The sequence below is a fragment of the Schistocerca piceifrons genome, chromosome 8 (assembly GCF_021461385.2).
Source record: "Schistocerca piceifrons isolate TAMUIC-IGC-003096 chromosome 8, iqSchPice1.1, whole genome shotgun sequence".
NCBI classification, from domain to species: Eukaryota; Metazoa; Arthropoda; class Insecta; order Orthoptera; family Acrididae; genus Schistocerca; species Schistocerca piceifrons.
The window spans coordinates 200853551-200879702 of NC_060145.1; the positions used below are offsets into that span (position 1 = coordinate 200853551).

At 44.3% G+C, this 26152-nt stretch overlaps 1 protein-coding gene across 1 annotated transcript in view; it reads right to left on the bottom strand.

Annotated features, from left to right (window-relative positions):
- The window catches only part of LOC124711731 (protein vestigial), a 521042-nt gene that overhangs the window by 108531 nt on the left and 386359 nt on the right, over window positions 1-26152 (bottom strand). The window contains exons 4-5 of the mRNA XM_047241940.1: window positions 21156-21423; window positions 18299-18540 (exon numbers count right to left, since the gene is read on the bottom strand). Of these exons, the coding sequence (XP_047097896.1) occupies window positions 18299-18540; window positions 21156-21423 (510 nt within the window). The remainder of the gene's footprint in view (window positions 1-18298; window positions 18541-21155; window positions 21424-26152) is intronic.

The following is a 26152-nucleotide window of genomic DNA, read 5'->3' on the forward strand; positions in this document are numbered from 1 at the left end:
CATATCCCTGAAAATTGAACTCAGTGAGGTATGTAGATATCGTCTGCAAAGTATGCTGTCAATAGACTTATTAATCAAGAGGTAATAAACCAAAAAGGCAAGCCTGATGTTACCGTTTTACTGCATCAAAAGTGAAAATGTAGTAAACTAAAACATTTCTTTTCCTTTCCTCATTTTGTGGGGATGTCAGCAGGGGGAAGTTTCGAAAAGGTTTGAAATTATGTGTAAAGTTTGCTTATAGTCGCTAACCGCTCTCATTCTCAAATATTGGTTGAGTGAAGTCGGTTGCCCTGCCTCAACACAACATAGAATTTCTGAATGTAATTCTTGTGTCACTGTGTTAAGATTTTAACATAAGATTATGCCTCTTAATAGGTAGATTGCCAGTATTTTAATTTTTTAAACTGCGTCAGTACTTCCGTGAAAAACTGAAAATTAGATTTTTGTTGCTCCTGGAAGCTGTTACATAGACAATCTGCAACATGTCCTGCATTCGGGTTCCGGGATAGTAGACTATTAATACAGATTGCTTCTTATCTTCTGTTATCGACTTCTAGCGTTTTATTTGACAATGGAGCGAACGGCAACAACAAGCCGTAGGAGCCTACTGGCCGGTTTATTAAAATGGTACGTTAATTGAATTGCTTTACCAAAGGTACAGGAAAGCATCATACGTTTTTGAAACTGTTTTGCTGCATAACAATACACGTACCAAAAGATAAGGATTTTATTTAAAAAAAAAACAGTCTTGGTTACGAAATTATTTAATATCAGTGACGCGTTTCACGCTTTTGGGGCGACTCAGATTGGGTGCTCCGCAAAGGGGCATTGTGCTGCGTGCAGCTCAAGCCCCGTCTATTTTATAAGGTAGACCCTATTTTGCGTTACTATGGCGGAGTCAGCTGGAGTGTTCAAGGTCTACCTTGCATTTTGTACGTTTTTATGACGGGTGGATAAAACATCCCGCTACTGTTGCGTCCGCATTCCATTTTATGTGGCTTTCAGACGAACAGGTTTTATATCCAGCCACTTTTACTCAATCTGACGATGCCCCAAAAGGGTAAAACGCTTCTCTGATATTAAATAAGCTCGCAACCAAGACTAATCTTAATCTGAAATAATTTGGCCGACCTCGGTGGCCGAGCGGTTCTAGGAGCTTCAGTCCGGAGCTACGCTACTGCTACGGTCGCAGGTTCGAATCCTGCCTCGGGCATGGATGTGTGTGGTGTCCTTAGGTTAGTTAGGTTTAAGTAGTTCTTAGTTATAGGGGACTGATGACCTCAGATGTTAAGTCCCATAGTGTTCAGAGACATTTGAAAGATTTTTTGAAATAATTTGAAAATGGTTGCTGTAGTACCCTATCACAATGGGATAGAATAATTTTTATAACAATTTTATTTAATTTTCGTGTTTATCACTCCCCATTAAAGGGCAAGCGAACGTGTGTGTGTGTGTGTGTTTTCACGCACAAATTACGTATCTGCGTCATACGTTAGACACGATTAGCGCCTTGGTTTCTCTTACTGACGCAGTTACGCTGTTTCTTTCCCAAGTACTGGCGATGCTTCAAAAGACCCTTTGTCAAGTTACAACAAACCCACTGTGGCGCAGTTGCTCTAACGGCGTTAACAGTTTCATTGTGCGTTTCTTCACATGTCCGTTGAAATCGAAAAGTTGAAATTTTAAATGCTGTGTCAGTGAGATACGTTCTCATTCTTGAGTCACTCTGACTGTAACTGGGAGCTCTGCGCAGGCGCTAGACCATTACAGACTTTAGCGACAGCGTTAGGAGAGACCTAGTTTTTTGTGCGATAGCGAGCCGTACACACCACGTATTGTAGCTGCCTGCATTTATTCATGAGCTTCTGCAAACTGGAAACTTCATCTGTGGGCGTGGCACTGTTCTCGTTGCCGCGCACGTGTATACGCGGCAAGCTCTTTTCTTGGTTTATAATCTTCTGGGTAAAATATACTATTCGTTAAATTTTCCATAGACTCACCAGATTTCATTTCATTTTATTTATTCAGGTGGTTTCTAACTTGGTGTTACAAGCGTCTTAAGTGTGTCTCGTGTAGCTGACTGTTAAGTGTGCGTTTGTAGTGTTGGGTCGTCGTCGGTGGTGGTTTGCGGTGAAGGTGGTGGTGGTGATGATGTGGAAAGAAGCGACGAAATGGAGGGAGTGAAACCAGGTGACGTCACATAATCTACAGCTCTCGACTAGCACCAAGGGATCCGCCGGGATTAGAGTTACCTCAACAGTGTCACATGCGGCACTCCATGAGGCATTACATGGAGGTTCAGCAGAACTATTTGTAAAATCAGAAAATTTCGTTTAGGGATGGTCTTTTGTCGATGACAGAATGTATTCGTAAAATGGAAATCAAAGGAAATTCATACATCGGTTAGAATATCTCGTTAAAGTAAGGAAGGATATGAGTTTTGAGAAGTCGCGTAAAACATCACAGAGCGAGATTGTTGCATTTCGTTCCGCTAGCAATGGGACAGTTTCACGTAGATTTTTGAAAGAATACACTGTCATTTGACGTCAGTTACTATATTTTCCTCATGCACAATATAGATTTCGACTTTTCCACCATTCTTCAGTAAAATGCTAAAAGTTCTTAGACCATTAACACAACATATCTGGTAAAGTGTAGGAGCCTTTAGTATTGTACCGGATAATAGCGTGAAAACTGAAATCTAGATTGTACAGAAGAAAATTACAGTACTGTACAGTCAAATGAAGGTGTATTCTTTCAAAAAATACTGTATGACTGCGGCTCAGCACCATCGAAAAAATTCACCTTAGTTCCGTCTTGAGTGAGTGAGAAGCGAACAGTGGTAACCGAAGTCCTGACAAGAGCAGACAGGACTTATTTATTCTATCTCGAGGATTAAACGCTTGATAGTAACAGAATCTCAGTGGAGACATTTATCAACATATGTGGCGGATTGGCAACAGCCAAAGCAGAAAAATTCCGCACTGTTAAAAACATGTTGTTATCAAGCTCGTTGCTTCCGTTAGTGTAGCCAGACATTATTCTGAAATATACTCCTGGAAATGGAAAAAAGAACACATTGACACCGGTGTGTCAGACCCACCATACTTGCTCCGGACACTGCGAGAGGGCTGTACAAGCAATGATCACACGCACGGCACAGCGGACACACCGGGAACCGCGGTGTTGGCCGTCGAATGGCGCTAGCTGCGCAGCATTTGTGCACCGCCGCCGTCAGTGTCAGCCAGTTTGCCGTGGCATACGGAGCTCCATCGCAGTCTTTAACACTGGTAGCATGCCGCGACAGCGTGGACGTGAACCGTATGTGCAGTTGACGGACTTTGAGCGAGGGCGTATAGTGGGCATGCGGGAGGCCGGGTGGACGTACCGCCGAATTGCTCAACACGTGGGGCGTGAGGTCTCCACAGTACATCGATGTTGTCGCCAGTGGTCGGCGGAAGGTGCACGTGCCCGTCGACCTGGGACCGGACCGCAGCGACGCACGGATGCACGCCAAGACCGTAGGATCCTACGCAGTGCCGTAGGGGACCGCACCGCCACTTCCCAGCAAATTAGGGACACTGTTGCTCCTGGGGTATCGGCGAGGTTCATTCGCAACCGTCTCCATGAAGCTGGGCTACGGTCCCGCACACCGTTAGGCCGTCTTCCGCTCACGCCCCAACATCGTGCAGCCCGCCTCCAGTGGTGTCGCGACAGGCGTGAATGGAGGGACGAATGGAGACGTGTCGTCTTCAGCGATGAGAGTCGCTTCTGCCTTGGTGCCAATGATGGTCGTATGCGTGTTTGGCGCCGTGCAGGTGAGCGCCACAATCAGGACTGCATACGACCGAGGCACACAGGGCCAACACCCGGCATCATGGTGTGGGGAGCGATCTCCTACACTGGCCGTACACCACTGGTGATCGTCGAGGGGACACTGAATAGTGCACGGTACATCCAAACCGTCATCGAACCCATCGTTCTACCATTCCTAGACCGGCAAGGGAACTTGCTGTTCCAACAGGACAATGCACGTCCGCATGTATCCCGTGCCACCCAACGTGCTCTAGAAGGTGTAAGTCAACTACCCTGACCAGCAAGATCTCCGGATCTGTCCCCCATTGAGCATGTTTGGGACTGGATGAAGCGTCGTCTCACGCGGTCTGCACGTCCAGCACGAACGCTGGTCCAACTGAGGCGCCAGGTGGAAATGGCATGGCAAGCCGTTCCACAGGACTACATCCAGCATCTCTACGATCGTCTCCATGGGAGAATAGCAGCCTGCATTGCTGCGAAAGGTGGATATACACTGTACTAGTGCCGACATTGTGCATGCTCTGTTGCCTGTGTCTATGTGCCTGTGGTTCTGTCAGTGTGATCATGTGATGTATCTGACCCCAGGAATGTGTCAATAAAGTTTCCCCTTCCTGGGACAATGAATTCACGGTGTTCTTATTTCAATTTCCAGGAGTGTACATTGCCAACAAAAAAAAAAAAAAAAACACACACACACAGCAGTGGTAACAGGGAGGGAGGAGGGTTTAAGCGTTCGGCGAGCCATCAAAAATCACACAGACGTAGCATTTCATTAGCGGTTTCTGCTGTCACAGGACTCATCTTCAGGTCATGCTATTGCCATCGAAGTATATCAACAAATTTTTCATTTTCACATACATACGACGACAAAACTCAGTTCAGTGGCATAAACTAGAAAAGATCAAAACGGAATACTCGAAGGCACTTATTTTGTGGATGTGTCTGACTCAAGCACGAATGATAGCACAACTTCAAATAGTTCGAAAAAGAGCCTTCTCATCGTATTATAAACGTTGCCAAATGCTTGACGGCCAATGGAGGCGAATAAATGTACTCTGCTGTTTTCCTTTTTTGTACCATAAATTGTAGAACTCTTTGGTAGCAACATGCGTTAAAAACCTCACAATATGCTGGTGAAGTAATAAAAACTATTTGAATATCTTCCTTAAAAATATGCTCTATTCGTATGACGTATTGACTAGCTGCGGCTTTCAGAGTGACGTCTCAGTGTGTTGGATTTATAGTATGTAGTTTCCTTATAATCAGAAGCGATGCAGATATTTAAGTGGGTAAACGAATAAGAAAAACTACAGTTTCTTCGAGTCTCACACTTATGAAATAATGGTTCAAATGGCTCTCAGCACAATGGGACTTAACATCGGTGGTCATCAGTCACACTTATGATTCAGAAGAAATATGAAGACCTAACCAAGGTTGCTTTGCAGTGATTACGTGATGGATCATCTGGTCGATCTCATGTTTCATTTCATTTATTATATACCACCGTGTAAATCTTTCAAGTGGCTTATTCAGCAAAGATTTTAATTTCTGAATGAAGGTTTGAGAGGACAAGGACTTCCAACACATACTATAGGGCCTGAGAATTTGAACGTGGTAAGTATAAATGCACTACCAAAGAAAAAACTGGTAACTTATTTCAACAAGAAGAGAATGAATACCATGGACGTCAACATACAGAATAACTTTGTTCTGTTCTGTTTTGAAAGTTAATAGTCCCTGTGCAGAGCCAAACTTACTTGCTACACTAGAAATTAAATAAATCCATTGTTGTTATATTTTTTTCATACTTCGGTCTTACTCCATGTACTGGTTTCTGTTTTGAAGAGCGAAAAGAAATTAAATGAAACCTAACTTGCGTGTTTGTTGATACCCAACCCAGATGTGAGGATGAAATCTTTCGACTGGGGCTGACGTAGACCTTGAGAGTGACATTTCGTGTTTCCTTCAAAGCTGATATGCACGGTACTAACTGTTAGTGAAACTGCCGCAGTAAAAGTCCAAGTTGGAACGTTAGTTTAAGCTGACTGCACGATGAGCCGAGAGTATTAGTCCTGCTTGTCGTTCCATGCCGGAAAGACGCTAGCACATTTATCCTAGATGACTGCGCAGCCAAGCAGTTTCACGGAAAACATTTCTGCAGAGGCGAGAAGCGAGAGAAAACCAGGAAATGTCCCTTCACGCACGCCTTGAAACAAGTTGCCTGCTCGCTGACTTGCTACTTCAGGTACAGGTGCAGTTTTTGCGTCTGTAATTGTTCTAGAATGCGTTCTAGGACGACACGGTCACTTTGCTGCAAGATTTATGGCTGTACAGTCGTCTAGAGTGTCAGTCCGGTTCTGCACGTGCAGTTATGCCAACTGCAAGTGAACAATATGAGCCATTACTGAACTGGGAATATTTACAAAGAGTAAGTGTAAGGAAAGTCATTACTGCAGTGCATTGATTTAACTGTAACGCCGGTAGACAATGGGGAACTTTTCGAAGTCATGCTACGATGTTAAGCTCTTTTAAATAGACCCTTTGTCATGTAGTACAGCTCGACTCTGATTTTGGAACGCTGGCGCTCCAGGTTTAAGTCATCTGCGGTTTCTCTAAATCATTGACGACTCCTTTGAAATTGCAGTTAAGTATCCATTCCAGTCCGTCTGCTCGTTGAAGATAGCCTGTGGAAATGTAGCTGCCATTCTTTCTTTCTTTATTCGTTTAACCCCCTTTTCACAATAAGAACTATAAACAATACCCGTCCACCTTTAAAACAGCGGAGAATTTTTGGCAGAACTGCAGTTACCACTGTCGTTAACAGCAGTTTCTGCAGGTACAGAACCTCTGTCCTTGAACTGACAAAATGTACACAATATCCCAACTTTCTTAAGGTGTGCTTTCACTACCAAGTAAACTTCCGCAAGTAGTTCGCAGAAGCTACCTCCGAAAGTCCTCTGGCGTTGAAGCAACCCGAGAAAAACGACTTCCTCGAGTTTCTCCACAGTCCAGATGTAAGTTTCGCATTTTACTAACTTTCTTGCGTCTTACCGCAAGTGCTTGCCGAATTTGCCATCTGCTGAAAGTTTTTCTCAAACTTTCAGAAGTTTTATGTGTTCGATTCAGGTTCGAAAATATCAGTACCGAAAAGGAGAAAGGCGCAATGACAGCTGGGCCGAAACAAACGTACCGTCGAAACCTCTAAACATACAGTGTGTTAGGCGTGTAAGTGCAGACGATGTGATCATTGGTATACTACTACAATCATCATCATCACCGTCATTTATTGCAATACCGGACCTTTGAGGCCTATAGCAGAAGAACAATAGGGGAAAAAACATTACAAACACAAAAAAACAATAAAAGGAATGTCTGTCAGTCACAGGAGAGGAGTTATTTGCTGCAGATGATACTCCATCTTTTTCGGTCTCTAGTATCATCCTCCACAGCCACCGGTTTCACTTCTTGAAGATCGTCGTTAATCGACTCTTCCATCACGTTCTTGGGCGTCCTCTCGGGCGTTTTCCTGTGGGTTGAGAGTGGAGGAATTTTCTCAGGAAGGGATCTGTCCGCTCGTAAGATGTGAACAAATCATTGTAGTCACCTCCGTCCCAGTACTCGTCTAATGTGTGGCTTTCCGAACCTCTGGTACTGGTGATCTTTCTTTGTTCTTTCCCATTTACCTTCCATGTTATTGTAGACGTGTCCATAGACCTTCCGAAGTATCTTTCTCTCAAACGCACGTATTGAATCTTCTGTCGTTGCTCATGTCGCCCAAGTTTCACAACCGTATGAAAGTACTGGCCTCACCAGTATCGTGTACAGATGGACTTTGTTCTTCTGGGATATCACACGAGATTTAAAAAGATTGTTCAGTCTAAAGAACACGCGATTAGCACTTGTTAGGCGTTGATGTACTTCTTTCTTAACAGAATGATGGCAGAAATTCGCAACACCAAGATGGAGTTGTGAAACATAAAGGAAAGATGGTAGGCATGTTTTTACATCTGAAAGACGATGTCTACTTAAATTTCGCCCCAATCGCATAAGTGTGGGACTGCAAATCAGGTTTGCTTTAAATACACGCTGTAACGGTCGTGAGCGTTAGTTACCTTTGAGACTGGACGTGTTGAGTTTATGTTAGTCAAGAATGTCTTTAAAGCGACAGAAATACCATTATCAACACCTCAGTGAGTCTGAGCGATGTAGCGTAATGGGGCTTCAAGAAGATGGACATTCCTACTGCAATATTGCAGAAAGACTTGGCGGCAATGTAGCCACTGTGCATGATTGCCAGCAGCGCTGGTCACGGGAATGTGCAGTAGCAAGATGACTTTGCTCCGGACAGCCGTGCGGTACTACCGAGAGGGATGACCATCGTATTCGGCGTATGGCTCCGGCGCATCGTACTGCATCTGCAGCAGCAATCTGAGCAGCAGTTGGCACCGCAGTGACGCAACGAACTGTTACAAATCTGTTTCTTCAAGGACAGCTCCGAGCCAGACGCCCTGTAGACGCTCCGAGCAAGGTGTCCAAACACCGCCATTTGCGACCTCAGTGGTGTCTGGCGAGAGCTCATTGGAGGGCACAGTGGTTAGGACAGTTGAGGGTCTGCAACCAACCATTCTGCGTTCTACACACATTGGACCTGCTTCTTGAGTTATCGCCTGTGGTGCGGTATCGTTTGACAGCAAGAGCACTATCGTGGTTATCCCACGCTCCCTTAGACCGAGCGAGGTGGCGCAGTGGTTAGATACTGGACTCGCATTCTGGAGGACAACGGTTCAATTCCGCGTCCGGCCATCCTGATTTAGGTTTTCCGTGATTTCCCTAAATCGCTCCAGGCAAATGCCGGGATGGTTCCTTTCAAAAGGGCACGGCCGACTTCCTTCCCCGTCCTTCCCTAATCCGATGAGACCGATGACCTCGCTGTCTGGTCTTCTTCCCCACAACAACCCAACCCAACCCCCACGCTCCCTCTACATCCATACTCCGCAAGCCACCTGACGGTGTGTGGCGGAGGGTACCTCTATCGGTTGTCCCTTCTATTCCAGTCTCGTATTGTTCGTGGAAAGAAAGATTGTCGGTATGCCTCTGTGTGAGCTCTAATCTCTCTGATTTTTTCCTCATGGTCTCTTAGCGACATATACGTAGGAGAGAGCAATATATTGCTTGACTCCTCGGTGAAGGTATGTTCTCGAAACTTAAACAAAAGCCCGTACCGAGCTACTGAGCGTCTCTCTTGCAGGGTCTTCCACTGGAGTTTATCTGTCATCTCCGTAACGCTTTCGCGATTACTAAATGATCCTGTAACGAAGCGCGCTGCTCTCCGTTGGATCTTCTCTATCTCTTCTATCAACACTATCTGGTACGGATCCCACACTGCTGAGCAGTATTCAAGCAGTGGGCGAACAAGTGTACTGTAACCTACTTCCTTTGTTTTCGGATTGCATTTCTTTAGGATTCTTCCAGTGAATCTCAGTCTGGCATCTGCTTTACCGACGATTAATTTTATATGGTCATTTCATTTTAAATCACTCCTAATGCCTACTCCCAGATAATTTATGGAATTAACTGCTTCCAGTTGCTGACCTGCTATACTGTAGCTACATGATAAAGGATCTTTCTTTCTATGTATTCGCAGCACATTACACTTATCTATACTGAGATTCAATTGCCATTCCCTGCACCATGCGTCAATTCGTTGCAGATCCTCCTGCATTTCTGTACAATTTTCCATTGGTACAACCTCTCGATCTACTACAGCATTACCCACAAAAAGCCTCAGTGAACTTCCGATGTTATCCACAAGGTCATTTATAGATATTGTGAATAGCAACGGTCCTACGACACTCCTCTGCAGCACACCTGAAATCACTCTTACTTCGGAAGACTTCTCTCCACTGAGAATGACATGCTGCATTCTGTTATCTAGGAACTCTTCAATCCAATCACACAATTGGTCTGATAGTCCATGTGCTCTTACTTTGTTCATTAAACGACTGTGGGGAACTGTATTAAACGCCTTGCTCTACTGAGCGTCGACATGTTGCTATGGCCTACGCGATCACCAGATCTATCTCCAGTCGACGACATAATCGGACGACGACTCAAGCGTCATCCACAACCAGCATTAACCGTCGCTGTACTGACTGACCAAGTGCAACAGACCTGGAACTCCGTCCCATAATCTGTCATCCGGCACCTGTACAACACAATTCATGCACATTTGCATGCTTGCATTCAACATTCTGGCAGTTACACCGGCTTTTAATGTACCAGAATTTCAGATTTGCATTGACTTGTCTCGCGTTTACGTAAACTTGTGATCGTGCACTGTTAATCACTTAAACATGTTACCTAGAAAAATCTATTTCTGAAATTTCGTTACTCTAAATTAATTATTTTTTGGAGTTGTGTATTTTTGCCGACTCTGCATGTATCCATTTCAGCGTGTTCGTCGATTTTTCTCTGTGTCTAACGGTCTTCCCACAAAAACGTCACATAACTTAACTACAAGATGTATTGTACACGGTCGTAACTCCACCACTATTTGGACTACGCCAGTCATTATACACTAAGCGTTTTGCGTCCCACTTCAACAACTGGCCTGCTTCCCAGGAAAAAATAAGCATTAATGGTTTCCTCTTGCCACTTGGAGAGACTAATCAGCCTAAAAGCATAGTACTCCTAACAGCTATAATTATTATACTGCAAATGAAATAAATACTGATGTAGTGTTGTTCAGTACTCTGTCCTCAGTCACCAACAGAAATGTCTGCATTTACAAGCTTAAAACCGGTTATGTAATTGCACATCAACAGCCAAGGAAGTGTAAAATAAATTTACTGATGACTTTGTTTCACCGGAAAAGTAGGATGTCAGTACAGACGCATTTAAATTTTAGGTGACTTTTAATATCAGCGTAAACATAAATATGTTATGAGTACATTTGTAACAGAAGCAATAAATACTGTTTACAAAAATCTGAGTGTAATTAAAAGGCGAACTAGATACAGTTTGCGGCATTTTTGTATCCGTTTTTGAGTATTTTATTGTACAACAGACAAGAGAAGTGAAACCTGCATACAGCATTCTCTTTTTTTTTTTTTTTTTTTGGTCATCAGTCTACTGACTGGTTTGATGCGGCCCGCCACGAATTCCTTTCCTGTGCTAACCTCTTCATCTCAGAGTAGCACTTGCAACCTACGTCCTCAATTATTTGCTTGACGTATTCCAATCTCTGTCTTCCTCTACAGTTTTTGCCCTCTACAGCTCCCTCTAGTACCATGGAAGTCATTCCCTCATGTCTTAGCAGATGTCCTATCATCCTGTCCCTTCTCCTTATCAGTGTTTTCCACATATTCCTTTCCTCTCCGATTCTGCGTAGAACCTCCTCATTCCTTACCTTATCAGTCCACCTAATTTTCAACATTCGTCTATAGCACCACATCTCAAATGTTTCGATTCTCTTCTGTTCCGGTTTTCCCACAGTCCATGTTTCACTACCATACAATGCTGTACTCCAGACGTACATCCTCAGAAATTTCTTCCTCAAATTAAGGCCGGTATTTGATATTAGTAGACTTCTCTTGGCCAGAAATGCCTTTTTTGCCATAGCGAGTCTGTTTTTGATGTCCTCCTTGCTCCGTTCGTCATTGGTTATTTTACTGCCTAGGTAGCTGAATTCCTTAACTTCATTGACTTCGTGACCATCAATCCTGATGTTAAGTTTCTGGCTGTTCTCAGTTCTACTACTTCTCATTACCTTCGTCTTTCTCCGATTTACTCTCAAACCATAATGTGTACTCATTAGAATGTTCATTCCTTTCAGCAGATCATTTAATTCTTCTTCACTTTCACTCAGGATAGGAATGTCATCAGCGAATCGTATCATTGATATCCTTTTACCTTGTATTTTAATTCCACTCCTGAACCTTTCTTTTATTTCCATCATTGCTTCCTCGATGTACAGATTGAAGAGTAGGGGCGAAAGGCTACAGCCTTGTCTTACACCCTTCTTAATACGAGCACTCCGTTCTTGATCGTCCACCCTTATTATTCCCTCTTGGTTGTTGTACATATTGTATATGACCCGTCTCTCCCTATAGCTTACCCCTACTTTTTTCAGAATCTCGAACAGCTTGCACCATTTTATATTGTCGAACGCTTTTTCCAGTTCGACAAATCCTATGAAAGTGTCTTGATTTTTCTTTAGCCTTGCTTCCATTATTAGGCGTAACGTCAGAATTGCGTCTCTCGTCCCTTTACTTTTCCTAAAGCCAAACTGATCGTCACCTAGCGCATTCTCAATTTTCTTTTCCATTCTTCTGTATATTATTCTTGTAAGCAGCTTCGATGCATGAGCTGTTAAGCTGATTGTGCGATAATTCTCGCACTTGTCAGCTCTTGCCGTCTTCGGAATTGTGTGGATGATGCTTTTCCGAAAGTCAGATGGTATATCGCCAGACTCATATAATTTACACACCAACGTGAATAGTCGTTTTGTTGCCACTTCCCCCAATGATTTTAGAAATTCTGATGGAATGTTGTCTATCCCTTCTGCCTTATTTGACCGTAAGTCCTCCAAAGCTCTTTTAAATTCCGATTCTAATACTGGATCCCCTATCTCTTCTAAATCGACTCCTGTTTCTTCTTCTATCACATCAGACAAATCTTCACCCTCATAGAGGCTTTCAATGTATTCTTTCCACCTATCTGCTCTCTCCTCTGCATTTAACAGTGGAATTCCCGTTGCACTCTTAATGTTACCACCGTTGCTTTTAATGTCACCAAAGGTTGTTTTGACTTTCCTGTATGCTGAGTCTGTCCTTCATATCTTTTTCGATGTCTTCACATTTTTCCTGCAGCCATGTCGTCTTAGCTTCGCTGCTCTTCCTTCTTATATCATTCCTCAGCGACTTGTATTTCTGAATTCCTGATTTTCCCGGAACATGTTTGTACTTCCTCCTTTCATCAATCAACTGAAGTATTTCTTCTGTTATCCATGGTTTCTTCGCAGCTACCTTCTTTGTACCTATGTTTTCCTCCCCAACTTCTGTGATGGCCCTTTTTAGAGATGTCCATTCCTCTTCAACTGTACTGCCTACTGCGCTATTCCTTATTGCTGTATCTATAGCGTTAGAGAACTTCAAACGTATCTCGTCATTCGTTAGTACTTCCGTATCCCACTTCTTCGCGTATTGATTCTTCCTGACTAATGTCTTGAACTTCAGCCTACTCTTCATCACTACTATATTGTGATCTGAGTCTATATCTGCTCCTGGGTACGCCTTACAATCCAATATCTGATTTCGGAATCTCTGTCTGAGCATGATGTAATCTAATTGAAATCTTCCCGTATCTCCCGGCCTTTTCCAAGTATACCTCCTCCTCTTGTGATTCTTGAACAGGGTATTCGCTATTACTAGCTGAAACTTGTTACAGAACTCAATTAGTCTTTCTCCTCTTACATTCCTTGTCCCAAGCCCATATTTTCCTGTAACCTTTTCATCTACTCCTTCCCCTACAACTGCATTCCAGTCGCCCATGACTATTAGATTTTCGTCCCCCTTTACATACTGCATTACCCTTTCAATATCCTCATACACTTTCTCTATCTGTTCATCTTCAGCTTGCGACGTCGGCATGTATACCTGAACTATCGTTGTCGGTGTTGGTCTGCTGTCGATTCTGATTAGAACAACCCGGTCACTGAACTGTTCACAGTAACACATCCTCTGCCCTACCTTCCTATTCATAACGAATCCTACACCTGTTATACCATTTTCTGCTGCTGTTGATATTACCCGATACTCATCTGACCAGAAATCCTTGTCTTCCTTGCACTTCACTTCACTGACCCCTACTATATCTAGATTGAGCCTTTGCATTTCCCTTTTCAGAAATTCTCACGAATTTTTTTAACCTGAACGAAGCATTATAACTTTAGTTTATTCAGTAGTGTTTCTTGATGACTTCAATATGCACACACCTTTGTATCCATTTCTTCACCGAAAAAGTTCTTTAGTTCTGTTTTTCTTCACGTTTTATTCCCATAATAATGATGAGACAACGGTGGCGACTACTATGTTTTTTGAACACGACACCGTAAATTTCCACAAGTTGGCCTGGCACATGACGCAACTCTAGTGAAAACACTTCTGCGAATACTTGTATCAAGTTTCTGAAATTAAATTACTCAAGCGACTTGCAGAAATAAACTTTCGCAAGCTTTTATTGTAATGTAATGCTTTACCTTATTTCATTGTAAAAAACCTGTAGTTATTTTTATATTGCAGTAGATAAAAGAGTTTCAAAAATTAACTATATGCCAAAATACTCTGAATTTGCGTGATGTCATTGGCCAAAAACTCGTTTCAGTGTCTCGAATTATCTATAAGATATGAAGTACGTTATCGATATTTCAATGTCAATCTATCGTTTGCGCTTGTGACTGGAAATCACTATACTGTAAACAATCAATTTTCTTGAGACTGTAGATTTAAATCTTACATCAAGTTTAAAGAATAGCTGAATATGTTAGCATGGCAACGGCCTTGCCACAGTCGTAACACCGGTTCCCGTCAGCTCATCGATGTTAAGCGCTGTCGGGCTGGGCTAGCACTTCGATGGGTGACCATCCGGTCTGCCAAGCGCTGTTGGCAAGCGGGGCGCACTCAGCCCTTGTGAGGCAAACTGAGCAGCTACTTGATTGAGAAGTAGCGGCTCCAGTCTCGGAAACTGACATATGGTCGGGAGAGCGGTGTGCTGACCACATGCCCCTACATATCCGCATCCATTTATGTCTGTAGGCTCAGGATGACACGGCAACCAGTCGGTACCTTTGGGCCTTCATGGCCTGTGCGGGAGGAGTTTCGTTTTCGAATATGTTAGCTAAATTTTGTACACAGCAATGTATGGCCTAACCTGCCCCAACTGCAAAATCAAGGTGGCCCTATTTTTCATTGCAAACTATTCGAATTTCGCGCAGTACCTTACTTAATGTCGAAATATCAGAATAACTAAGGCAATTAACGAAATGATAGTTCATTATGAAGCTGACGAATGCGAGAGAATCAATTTTTTTTTTACCTAATAGTTTTTTTAATAGTTTGAGAAATATTTCTGATCAGCGGCCGTGCGTCCATTCCCGCGGTGTATTCTAAACGGGCAGAAGCTTTTTCGTGCATAACGTACAAAGTATGCACAGCGAATTGAGGCCCTTCCGAACGGAGGGGTGGACTCGCCCAGCACTGGGAAAGCAAAATGCGTTTCTGTGCAGGGAAACGTTATGTCGCGCAAGCTCTACTATTGTGGTATCGTAGATCGATACCGTCTTCACCGGCGTGTCACAGTTGGCAACGGAAGCGCACGTTTCCGATGGATGGTGACAGAGGTCACGCCCGCTGAGCCCCGTCTTCAGTGCCTCCAACTACAAGCACCCTCCGCCGCCGCGATGTAGGATGGACGGTGGCAGCCACCTGTTCCAGTCTCAGTCGCAGTCACAATGTTCAACAGTCTTCAGTCTTAGTCAGCCTTCGGCAGATCGCTAGTGCTTTAGTAACAGGAGTCTCACACTGCATGACACCCATACTTGCTTCTTGTAATAGATGGACTTTAATGCTGTTTGTTCTTTTGTAAGGTTTCATTGCAATGAATGGAGAACTCTACAAGTTAAATAAAACTTCAATTTACTGCGTTTCTGCTTCTGCCCAGCTTCCCTACGACAACAGCTGCTGCACCACTTGTACCCCACTCTTCTTACCGGTGTTTAAAATGGCTCTGAGCACTATGGGACTTAACGTCTTTGGTCATCAGTCCCCTAGAACTTAGAACTACTTAAACCTAACTTACCTAAGGACAGCACACAACACCCAGTCATCACGAGGCAGAGAAAATCCCTGACCCCGCCGGGAATCGATCCCGGGAACCCGGGCGTGGGAAGCGAGAACGCTACCGCACGACCACGAGCTGCGGACCCCTTACCGGTGTGTACGAAGTTGTACACAACAGCTACTTTATTTAAAACTTGTGAAAATCGACAGTATTGAGACGTGCGCGGCTCGTGTTCGTGCCGTTTATTGCTTGTCATCTTGTGTTTACAGTACTGCCGCTTCGTTTCTTATTCGATTTACTGGCGTCACTAAGATTCTGGCTTGCCTGCCCGTGAGTGGCAGCAGCAGCGCTTATCGATTAGAGCACTGTCGTATTATCTTTGGAGCGACCGCCTGTATTTCCAGGTCGTCGTGTGTCGGGAGTTCAGTTGGGACGAAGCAGCAGTGAGGTCTGGACAGCCATGGCTTGCCGACTGTTGCTGACACACATGAATTGAGTGGGGACGACCTTGGTTGGTCGTTCGGTCGGTCGGTCGTCTCATCGGACGATCTGTATTTTGTCGCCGACCGCTTCTGGGTTCTCTGTGTGTGTCGTGATTTGTCCTTGTTGTTCCACAGTGACCATTTTAGTATCGTTCGAGTTGTTTGTGGAAATGTTTCCGCGGATCCGTGTGTATCTTGTGGTTTTGAGTGACCAGTTATTGTAACGCTGTCTGCGTGTTGGATGCAGTCGGTCGGCTGGGACAGAGAAGCGAGGAAGTCTCCGTGACGCGATGTCAGGCCGGGACCGCTGGTAGCGTGCACGCGTGGTCGGAATGTGAGGCGCTAGCTGCGAGACCTACAAAGTTCATTGCCCACCGAACCTGGACACTGAAGTTGAGTGATCAGTTAACTGTTATGAAACCTCAACTGCTGTGACATCTCATCGTTCATTGCCGGTTGTTGCTTCCTGGGCCGTTCCAGCTAGCAGCAGCATATGATGTGTTGTAGTCGGCGAAATTTTGCAGCCGTCTTCGTGTATGGTCTTTAACTATTAAATTGTTTGTTACTTATCAGTGAAGTGCACCAGCAGTATTTTCTGCCTGGTGGCTGTTAACGCCCCAGTTACATGCCCTGGTCGTTAGTGTAGTTTTCCGGCAGTGAGTTTTTCCTCGCCGTGTTGATGCTGTCCGGCACGGCGTGTAGTTCGACAGCCTTTTAGTTGCTTGTTCATTTTTTTTTTCTTAGAGTGGTTATTGTGCCTTGGCTGTTTTTAGACGCCAATTTTGAAGATGTAATGCTGCTGGTATACTTTCCGTTGTCGTGCCGTTGGTCGGACGGAAGGGAATTGGTTAGCTTGTTGGTCGTTCCTTCAGCCGTCCCTGCCATCCGATTATTTACCCTTACTTCCTCAGGCCGAGCACCACTATTAGTTTTAGATTGTGATTTTCATTTTAGTCTGAAGTACTGTGCGAGGCCTTCAGCCGTCTATTAATTTAGTTTGTTTTAGTTTTAAAAAAAGGCCTTCAGCTGACTATAATTAAAATTTGAAGATTGATTTGTTTAAAAACTAAATTTTGAAAGCCTGTTCTATCTGAAATTCTTGTTATCCAGGCCCTAAGACCTCAGATTTAAGTGTCAGGAAGTCGTTTCTGAAAGTATTTGTATGGAGTGTAGCCATGTATGGAAGTGAAACATGGACAATTACTAGTTTGGACAAGAAGAGAATAGAAGCTTTGGAAATGTGCTGCTACAGAAGAATGCTGAAGATTAGATGGGTAGATGATATAACTAGTGAGGAGGTATTGAATAGGATTGGGGAGAAGAGAAGTTTGTGGCACAACTTGACTAGAAGAAGGGATCGGTTGGTAGGACATGCTCTGAGGCATCAAGGGATCCCCAATTTAGTGTTGGGGGGGCAGCGTGGAGGGTAAAAATCTTAGAGGGAGACCAAGAGATGAATACACTAAACAGATTCAGAAGGATGTAGGTTGCAGTAGGTACTGGTAGATGAAGAAGCTTGCACAGGATAGAGTAGCACGGAGAGCTGCACCAAACCAGTCTCAGGACTGAAGACAACAACAACAACAACATCTCAGTTGTTCAATGTCTTGTGTGTGGCCTTCAGCCGAGTATTTAAGTGAAATATTTTTTTTAAGTTAGGCCTTCAGCCGCGTATATTCTTTAAAGCAAATTTTTTATAACTTGTGTTCAGGCCTTCAGCCATTCTTGTTTTTGGTGTGGTTTTGGGCCTCCAGCCAAGGAGGTATCTCAAGTTTGCTTAACTAGACCTTTAGCCATATTGTTTTATTTTGATTCTCTTATGGCAATATGTAATTAAGTGTTTCTTAGGAAAATAGAAGTTTGTGTGTTTTATGCAACTGACAGTAACTGATTATGGCCCCCTCCACAACCGTAACCTGATCCGCTCTATCCTGCGAAACCAGATTTCAAGTATCTCGATCAGGGAAAGATTTTACAAACACTGATGGATAGATCGGAGCTGATAGAGTATCTACCAGAATCGTTTCATCAAAGATAATCTTTGGTACCTCATGAAATCGACATCGACATTTTTGTTGTTGTATTTTTATGGGTATGAAGCTTTGCTTACGATACTTTTCGTTAGTACACCGTGCCCCCTCGGTGCATAGCGCCGTACTCACCCGCCATGGAGGCGGCCGGGTAGGCGGGGTAGGCGGCGGCCGCGGCGGCGTCGAGGTGGTGGGCGGCGGCGGCGGCGGGCTGGTCGTGGTGCAGGCGCGCGCCGTGCGCGGGGGCGGATACCCACGCGTCGCCGGCCGCCTTGCCGCCGTACTGCGGCAGCCGCGCGCCCGGCAGCAGCAGCCCGCTGTAGCCCGCCATGTTGTGGTGGTGGTGGTGATGGTGGTGGTAGTCGTGCACTGCCCTGCGCAACACGTCACCCACTCAGTACCTCACTCTGGCACCCAGCACCTCATGACACCCTAGTCTACGTCGGGTAATTGGACATAGCACGTCGGCGCCCTGGTTGATGCCGTGTTTCTTGACATCCGGAAAGCATTTGATACAGTCTGCACTGCCGATTAGTGAATAACATACGAGCTCACTCAGAGTCGCACCGGATTGATGACTGGGTTAAGGGGAATAGTACGTCAAACAGGCCGACTTGGAGCAGGAGAGGCACCACAAGACATTTTAATTTCCACTGTCTATACTTTTACAAGTAAATTCATAAAACTTTGTCAGTATGACCAGGAAGGATTCAGGATTCACACTCGTAGCAGCGGAAGTTCAAAAACATAACAAAATAATTTTTTTTACATGTGAAATTTCATCGTTTTTTCACTTACTATTGGCTGCATTTGTTGCTATAGGTACACTTTTCTTCGTAAGTAAGAGAGACTGTTCGATGAATTTTGCACAGCATAAAAACCATACTTACAGGTGTCTGAAACTCTAGAATCTATTTAAACTTTATGTTTAGAAAAAAATCAAATTTTGTAGTTAATTATCTCAATTTTTACCACAGTTTTTAATAGATTTGGAAAATTCTAAAGTTTCATACACCTGTAAGTATGGTTTGTATGCTGTGCAAAATTCATCAAAGAATCTCTCTTACTTGTGAAGAAAAATGTACCTATAGCAACAAATGCAGCCAACAGTAAGTGAAAAAATGATGAAATTTCATATAGCAACAAATGCAGCCAGCAGTAAGTGAAAAAATGATGAAATTTCATATCTAAAAAAAATTTATTTCATATCTAAAAAAAATTTATTTTGTTATGTTTTTGCACTTTCACTGCTATGAGTGTGAATCATGAATCCTTCCTGGTCATGCTGACAAAGTTCTATGAATTTACTTGTAAATGTATAGACAGTTGAAATTAAAATGTCCTGGGGGGGGGGGGGGGGTTTGTTCACTAGGCGTCGAACTGCACAATAACCCTGGGTTCGGTGTGGGGCGACGGTGGGTTGGGTGGCCTGTTGTGGGATTGTGAACCACTGAGGGCTACGGCGGGGCGAAGGCTCTCCGTTGTTTCTAGGTCCCTGGTTCAATACACAATGGCTTTTTACGAGGCACCTGACTCTAAATGTCTACGTCTATTTACTGACACAGTAACTTTAGCAGGTAGTCAGAATGAGATTCCTCTGGAAAAGCATTAGGCAATAGTCATGTTGCTTGTACGAGGAAGTCAGAGAGATGCCACATTCGTAACAAGGGAACAAGGCAGATGAGCTCATGAATATCAATCTTATATCTACACTCTCTGACATAAAGCGAAGCACTCAGAAGAAGAGAGGGTGGGGGAAACATTATGGCACTTCATGGACTGAGAGGGTATGTGATGTTGTTTCAGTGACCACAAAGTCCAGTCAAATTCACAAGAACTTGGTATGTGAGCCTACTGGTCAGTATGATGTGGTCTGGACGCATGCACTGATCCATGTCGAAAGGGTGTTTAAGGCCGGTGTATCCTAATCATGAGGCAAAATGGCCGACTATTGTTATCATTAGTCCTTGATATGCCAGATACTACCACTAAGAGGAGTTGCCGTCCAAGCTGCTCTCTCACAAGTTCTGTCTGGGCAGATCTGAGGATCTAGCTGGCCACAGGAGTAACTCAGTATCATACAAACTTTTCAGAGAAAAAACTCAAATTTTATAGTTAATTATCTCAATTTTTACCACAGTTTTTAATAGATTTGGAAAATTCTAAAGTTTCATACACCTTAAGTGTGGTTTGTATGTTGGGAAAAATTCATCGAAGAATCTCCCTTACTTGTGAAGAAAAGTGTACCTATAGCAACAAATGCAGCCAATGGTAAATGAAGAAAAGGTGAAATACAAATGTCAAAAAAATAAATTATTTTCTTATATTTTTGAACTTCCGCCACTATAAGTGTTAATCCTGAATCTTTTCTGGTCATTCTGACAAAGTTCTATGAATTTATTTTTAAAAGTACAGACAGTGGAAATTAAAATGTCCTGTGGTGTCTCTCCTGCTCGAAGTCGTCCCGTTTGACGTCCTACCCCCCTTAAGGCGCTCCTTCCTCGTAGTGGTCACAGGTGGTCGACCGAATCTCGACGACGAGTATGCGTGTCCTCACGTTCCCACACATCCAACATCGAGCCACTGTTAGATCCAAATGCCTCACAAACTTTGGTATTGCGCGATTCAACCAGTTGGACAAATGGAGACCCACAATGAGGCCCCTTTCAAACTCTGTCGGGTGCTGATAACGCTGTCTCACATGACTACGTCCTATCTCTCCATCCTTGACAGTGATCACTATACAACTGATTCTGCTCATCCCGCTTGTACGTCCTACCAGGCGTGGTAACATCATCAAGTCCTCTTCACATTTTTTGTCGGGCGGTGTACTTGGTGTTTTGTTACAGATCGACAAAAGAAAGGATAATCAGGAGAATGTGATAGCTACTGTCACAACCAGAATGGACCCTGCTGTTCAACAAGCAGAGGAGGGTTGGTGGGGGTGCTGAAGCTCTGGAGGAGCGCGAGACTGACTGAGGCAGCTTACCTGTGGTGCGTGTACTGCTGGTAGTGCGAGTGCCAGGGATCGGACTGATGGTGCTGGTGGTGGTGGTAGGGGTCGGTGGCAGAGGCGGCGGCGGCGGCCGCGGCGGAGTACAGGTCGTGGTGCGCGCCGCCAGCGGATCCGCTGCCGCCCGCCCCGCCCACTGCCGCCCCCGCAGACGCCGCCCCAGACGTCGCTGCCGTTGGTGGCGGCACGTAGTTGCTGTTCCAGAAGCTGGCGGGGAAGTTGCGCGCTGACATCGGCGACGACTCTGTACGCACAGCAAGTGGCAACCTCGTCACTTACTTATTAATTAAGGAAATTGCTGTTGGGTCGTTATGGAAATGAATTACTAAGAGATATTTTTGCATTTGTTAATATCATTAGAAGCTACTCTGATTTGCACTCTCAAAACTTTGCAAATTCCATTAATCCCACCTATAGAAACTACGCTTCCTACTTAAATGCAAAAGTACATAACATCGTGGCAATTAACACTGGGACCGTGGGTGCAAGGGATCACCTCCATTCCAGAAAGCAAACAGACAACATAATTGCGTAGACTTCCGCGGCCAGAGTCACTTGAGTAGACCCAGAAGAAGGCCGCTGCAACAGTGGCCGAAACGTTGGTTTTCTGCAGCAGTAGTTCTATACAATATGACGCGGGACCATACCCAGAAAACATATGTCGACATACGACATGCTCGAGGAAATTAACAGCAACTTTTTTTTAGTGTGTTCAGTACAGTTTTGGCATATGCTGTCGTCACCCTCGGAGATGTAGAAGGAAACCTAATATGACGGAATAATCACTTCCTTTATTGGTCAGCCGTTCATATCAAGAATTTTAAACACCCACTCATTTTCCTCATATGAAGTAGCTGTATTCTTGTGGTGTGTTTAGTTGCCTCCATTACTATGGCTTCTTGGTTCTTGTTAATCACATCTCATTAACTTCTAAGGAATGCATAAAACATGACATCAAAAAAACAACTCTATTCTGCAGTAGACACAATATGGTGGTTTCACCAAAGTTAGTTTCGATTCAACAATCGATGTGTCGATTCTGGTATTATTACTCACTTGTAGTGTTATCTGCTATCTGCACATATTGCCGTCGCACCTCTGATGTTGGTCGACGAAATATACTCCAAGACAAAAAAGCGACGCATCGCGGTGGGATCAACCGAATATGACGGAAATCTGTAGATGCGATGTACGTGTACAGACAAACAAATGATTACAATTTCAGAAAAACTGGATGGATTATGCAAGAGAAACAGCTTCACAAATTGAGCAAGACAATAAGACGTTGGTCCGCTTTTGGCACCTACACAAGCAGTTTTTTCGGCTTGGCGTTGACTGGTAGAGTTCTTGGATGGCCTCCTGAGAGGTGTGTAGTTTGATGTGCTCCTGAGGGATATCGTGCCTAACTCGGTCTGATTGGCGTGTTACATTAGCAAAATCCCGAGCTGGTTGGAGGGCCTTGCCCATAATGCTCCAAACGGTATCAGTTGGGGAGAGATCTGGTGCCGCTATTGGACAAGGATGGGCTTGGCAAGCATGAAGACAGGCAGTAGAAACTATCGTTATCTTGCTGAAATTTATCCCAGGATGGCTTACCATGAAGGGCAACAAAACGGTTAGTAGAATATCGTCGACGTACCACTGTCCTCTAAGAGTGTCGCACATACCACCAAAGGGTCTTGATTGAAATCAATTGGCAACCCGAACCATCACCGCTGGATGTCGGGCCGTCTGGCCAGCAACAGTCAGGTTGGTATCCCACCGCTGTCCGGGACGTTTCCACACACATCTTCACTCGTCATCGTGGCTCAGTTCCAAGAGTCACTCGTCACTGAAGACAATTCTATCCCAGTCAATGAAATTCCAGGCCGAAGACGTGTCTTGAGACGCCCCCAACAGCAGTGGGATACGAACCTCGGTCGTTCGCCGTATGTCCCGACAACGAGCAGTGATGGTCCGCAGTGCCATTTCACTTCATAGGAGAATCCCTTTGGTTATCATCCGCGACATGCATACAGCACACTGGTACGTCGACCATATCCTATGCCCCGTTTTGTTGCCATTCGTGGCAAACCATCCTGAGCTTACTTTTCAGCAGTGAGAGTTTCTTCTGCTTATCTTCGCGATTGCCACACCCAACCTTGGCCAGGAGGATCACTGGACCTCCCGCAAAAGAGAGAACATTTGGAGTATTATCGGCAGTGCCCATAACCAGCTCGTGATTTTTGGCACGACATCCTCAGGAGGGAATACAACAACTCTCTCAATCAATGCCGAGCCGAATAACTGCTTTCACAAGGATCAGACAAAGGCAAACATATTCTTCACATCCCAAATTTTTTAGACTCTTTCTCTCGCATAAACCAAGCAATATTTCTGAAATTGCAATCATTAGTTTGTCTGTACATGTACATAATCGATCTACCGATTTCTGTCCCATTCGGAAAATTCCTTTATCTGCGTCTTTTTTTTCCATTTTCCTTTTTTTCGTAGAGATTGTTTTAGGGCTCTTATTGGAGCGTAAGCACTAGGAATTTTAACAGTAAATCTTTCCGTGGTGCACAGAGCCTCTGACGTAGCGTCTACCACTGCAGTCTGAAGAGAGTTCCTGAGACGCCCTCACACTTACTCAGTGAATCCGTTTGGTCCAACTTCGCTCTGTTTTGCATGTTGTCTGCCTCCTCTATGAATGTATCCTAGCAAAGGTTTCAGACTGACTAACAACACGCGACTGTTTTGTAAGCATCCTTTTTGGTGTGGATGAATTCCATTTCCTCAAGATTCTTCCTCTGAATCACCGCCCGGCACCTGCCGTCCTAAAACAATTTTTAAAGCGTCTTTACACGTATGATCTATCCAGGTGCATACACCTAGACATTTTACAATTATTAATGCGCCCTGTAATACATCGCCAATAATGTAGTCGACCAGTAATATTATCATCCGTGTGTGTGTGTGTGTGTGTGTGTGTGTGTGTGTGTGTGTGTGATGATCAGTAATGGCCCCATTTAACACTCGTGGGGCACTTCGGAAGTTATACAGCGAGTCCGAGGTCCGAAGAGGAATGGCCAATATTCAGGGATTTGGCAGGAACGATCATCAGAAGCGAAAAAGTGAAGCTAACATCGGCTCTAAACTGCACACCTTAAGAGCTACGGGCACTACTTCGTCTTAGATACTGTGAAACATATATCTACTACAGACTGAGTGCTCACAGCTCTTAAGGTGTGCAGTTTACAGTCCATGTTTGATGGACTTTTTTTGTTTTGGTCCATCCTAGCACCTCTCAAAATATGGAAAGCAAAGGGCGTGCAGTAGAAGAGAGCTTTTTCACAGCACCGAAGATGAATTTCTCATAGCTCTTAAGGTACGAATTTTAAAGACCATGTTCACTAGACTTTTGGGCTTCGAATGATCGCTCCTGTCATGTACCTGAACACTGAATATTCCTTCTGGGACAACATGTGTATTCGACGATTTCACACAGTTAAAAACTATTGTTGACTTTTATCTAATAGCAAACTGAGAACACCTGAGATGGCATCTTCTTAGAAGCGTGACCGAATATATTGATACCTGCTACGCATATCTTGCGAAACGACCACGAAGGTATGTTTTATGGAGGTTCGGGAACACACAGAGGCCTACCAGCAATCGTTCCCGAGCACTATTCCAGAATGAATCACGAAAAGAATGTGGTGCCAACGGTACACAAAGTACTCTCCCCCACAAGTTAAAAAAAAATGTTAAAATGTGTGTGAAATCCTATGGGACTTAACTGCTAAGGTCATCAGTCCCTAAGCTACACACTACTTAACCTAAATTATCCTAAAGACAAACACACACACCCATGCCCGAGGGAGGACTCGAACCTCCGCCGGGACCAGCCACACAGTCAGTGACTGCAGCGCCTACGACCGCTCGGCTAATCCCGCGCGGCGATCCACACGTCCTAATATGTGTTGTGACCAGGTGAAACTACTTTCGTCCGCCCACAACTCTGGGTTCTTTGATTGCTCTGGGAGAAGGCTCATCAAACTAGAACTCACGAAATGTTAGTTCAATTTAGTACATTAATGAATAAAAGATTTACTTCGACACACATCTTTGCCGCAGGAGTATTGGATAAATACAGACGCCATGGACTAGCATCACTTGATGCACTAATTATCTCTTATCTTGAAGTACAGTGTTTAACATTAACAATACTACAAATTCATCTGAAACTTTAACACTTCATTGGTCCCACACTGTGATGTTTATATGCTGTAGCTGACGTCTCGAGCCGGTGCGGAGCGCTTGCATGCTCAGCACTGCATGGACCTCAGTACGAGGATGCTGCAGTTGCCGTATGAAGGAGGCTTCTGAAGCACTCCCATACCTCGTTGTGAATTGCACCGACCCTTCGCTAATGTCTGTGGTATGGTATCGATTCGGATTGCCAACTTTGGTGTGCCAACACGATCTCACAAAATGCCCTGCGGAGTGTGTACCTGTATGTAGGTGTACATGTAGAATGTCATTAAGCTTATATGATATTATATTTACTGAAAGATAATGTTGCTGTGTAGAATGCCTGCGTCAGTTCATAAGATCTCTGTTTATGGAAACCATGTTGATTCGTACAGAGGAGACGAAGCACTTGTTGAAGCAGTTTCGGAAGTCCCACTTACTACTTGGCAACATTCCACGTAGAAAAGTGGAAGAACGGTGCCTGGAGTGTTGTTACTTGAGCAGCATTGTCTTACATAATGGACTGTTCGAAATACAGAGTGACAGTCTAGCCTTATTACTGTATCCATCAACGTCCATTTAGTAACAACCTCTCTCTCTCTTCCTGACTTAATAGTTTACTTGGATGGGAGACAAAGGCTTCGCGCAAATTTACAAGGCTTTGTGGGTTTGGGAGACGGACGCGCACTCCATTTCGCAATAACTGCGCAGCAGCGGGCGATATTTCGCAGCGACACCGG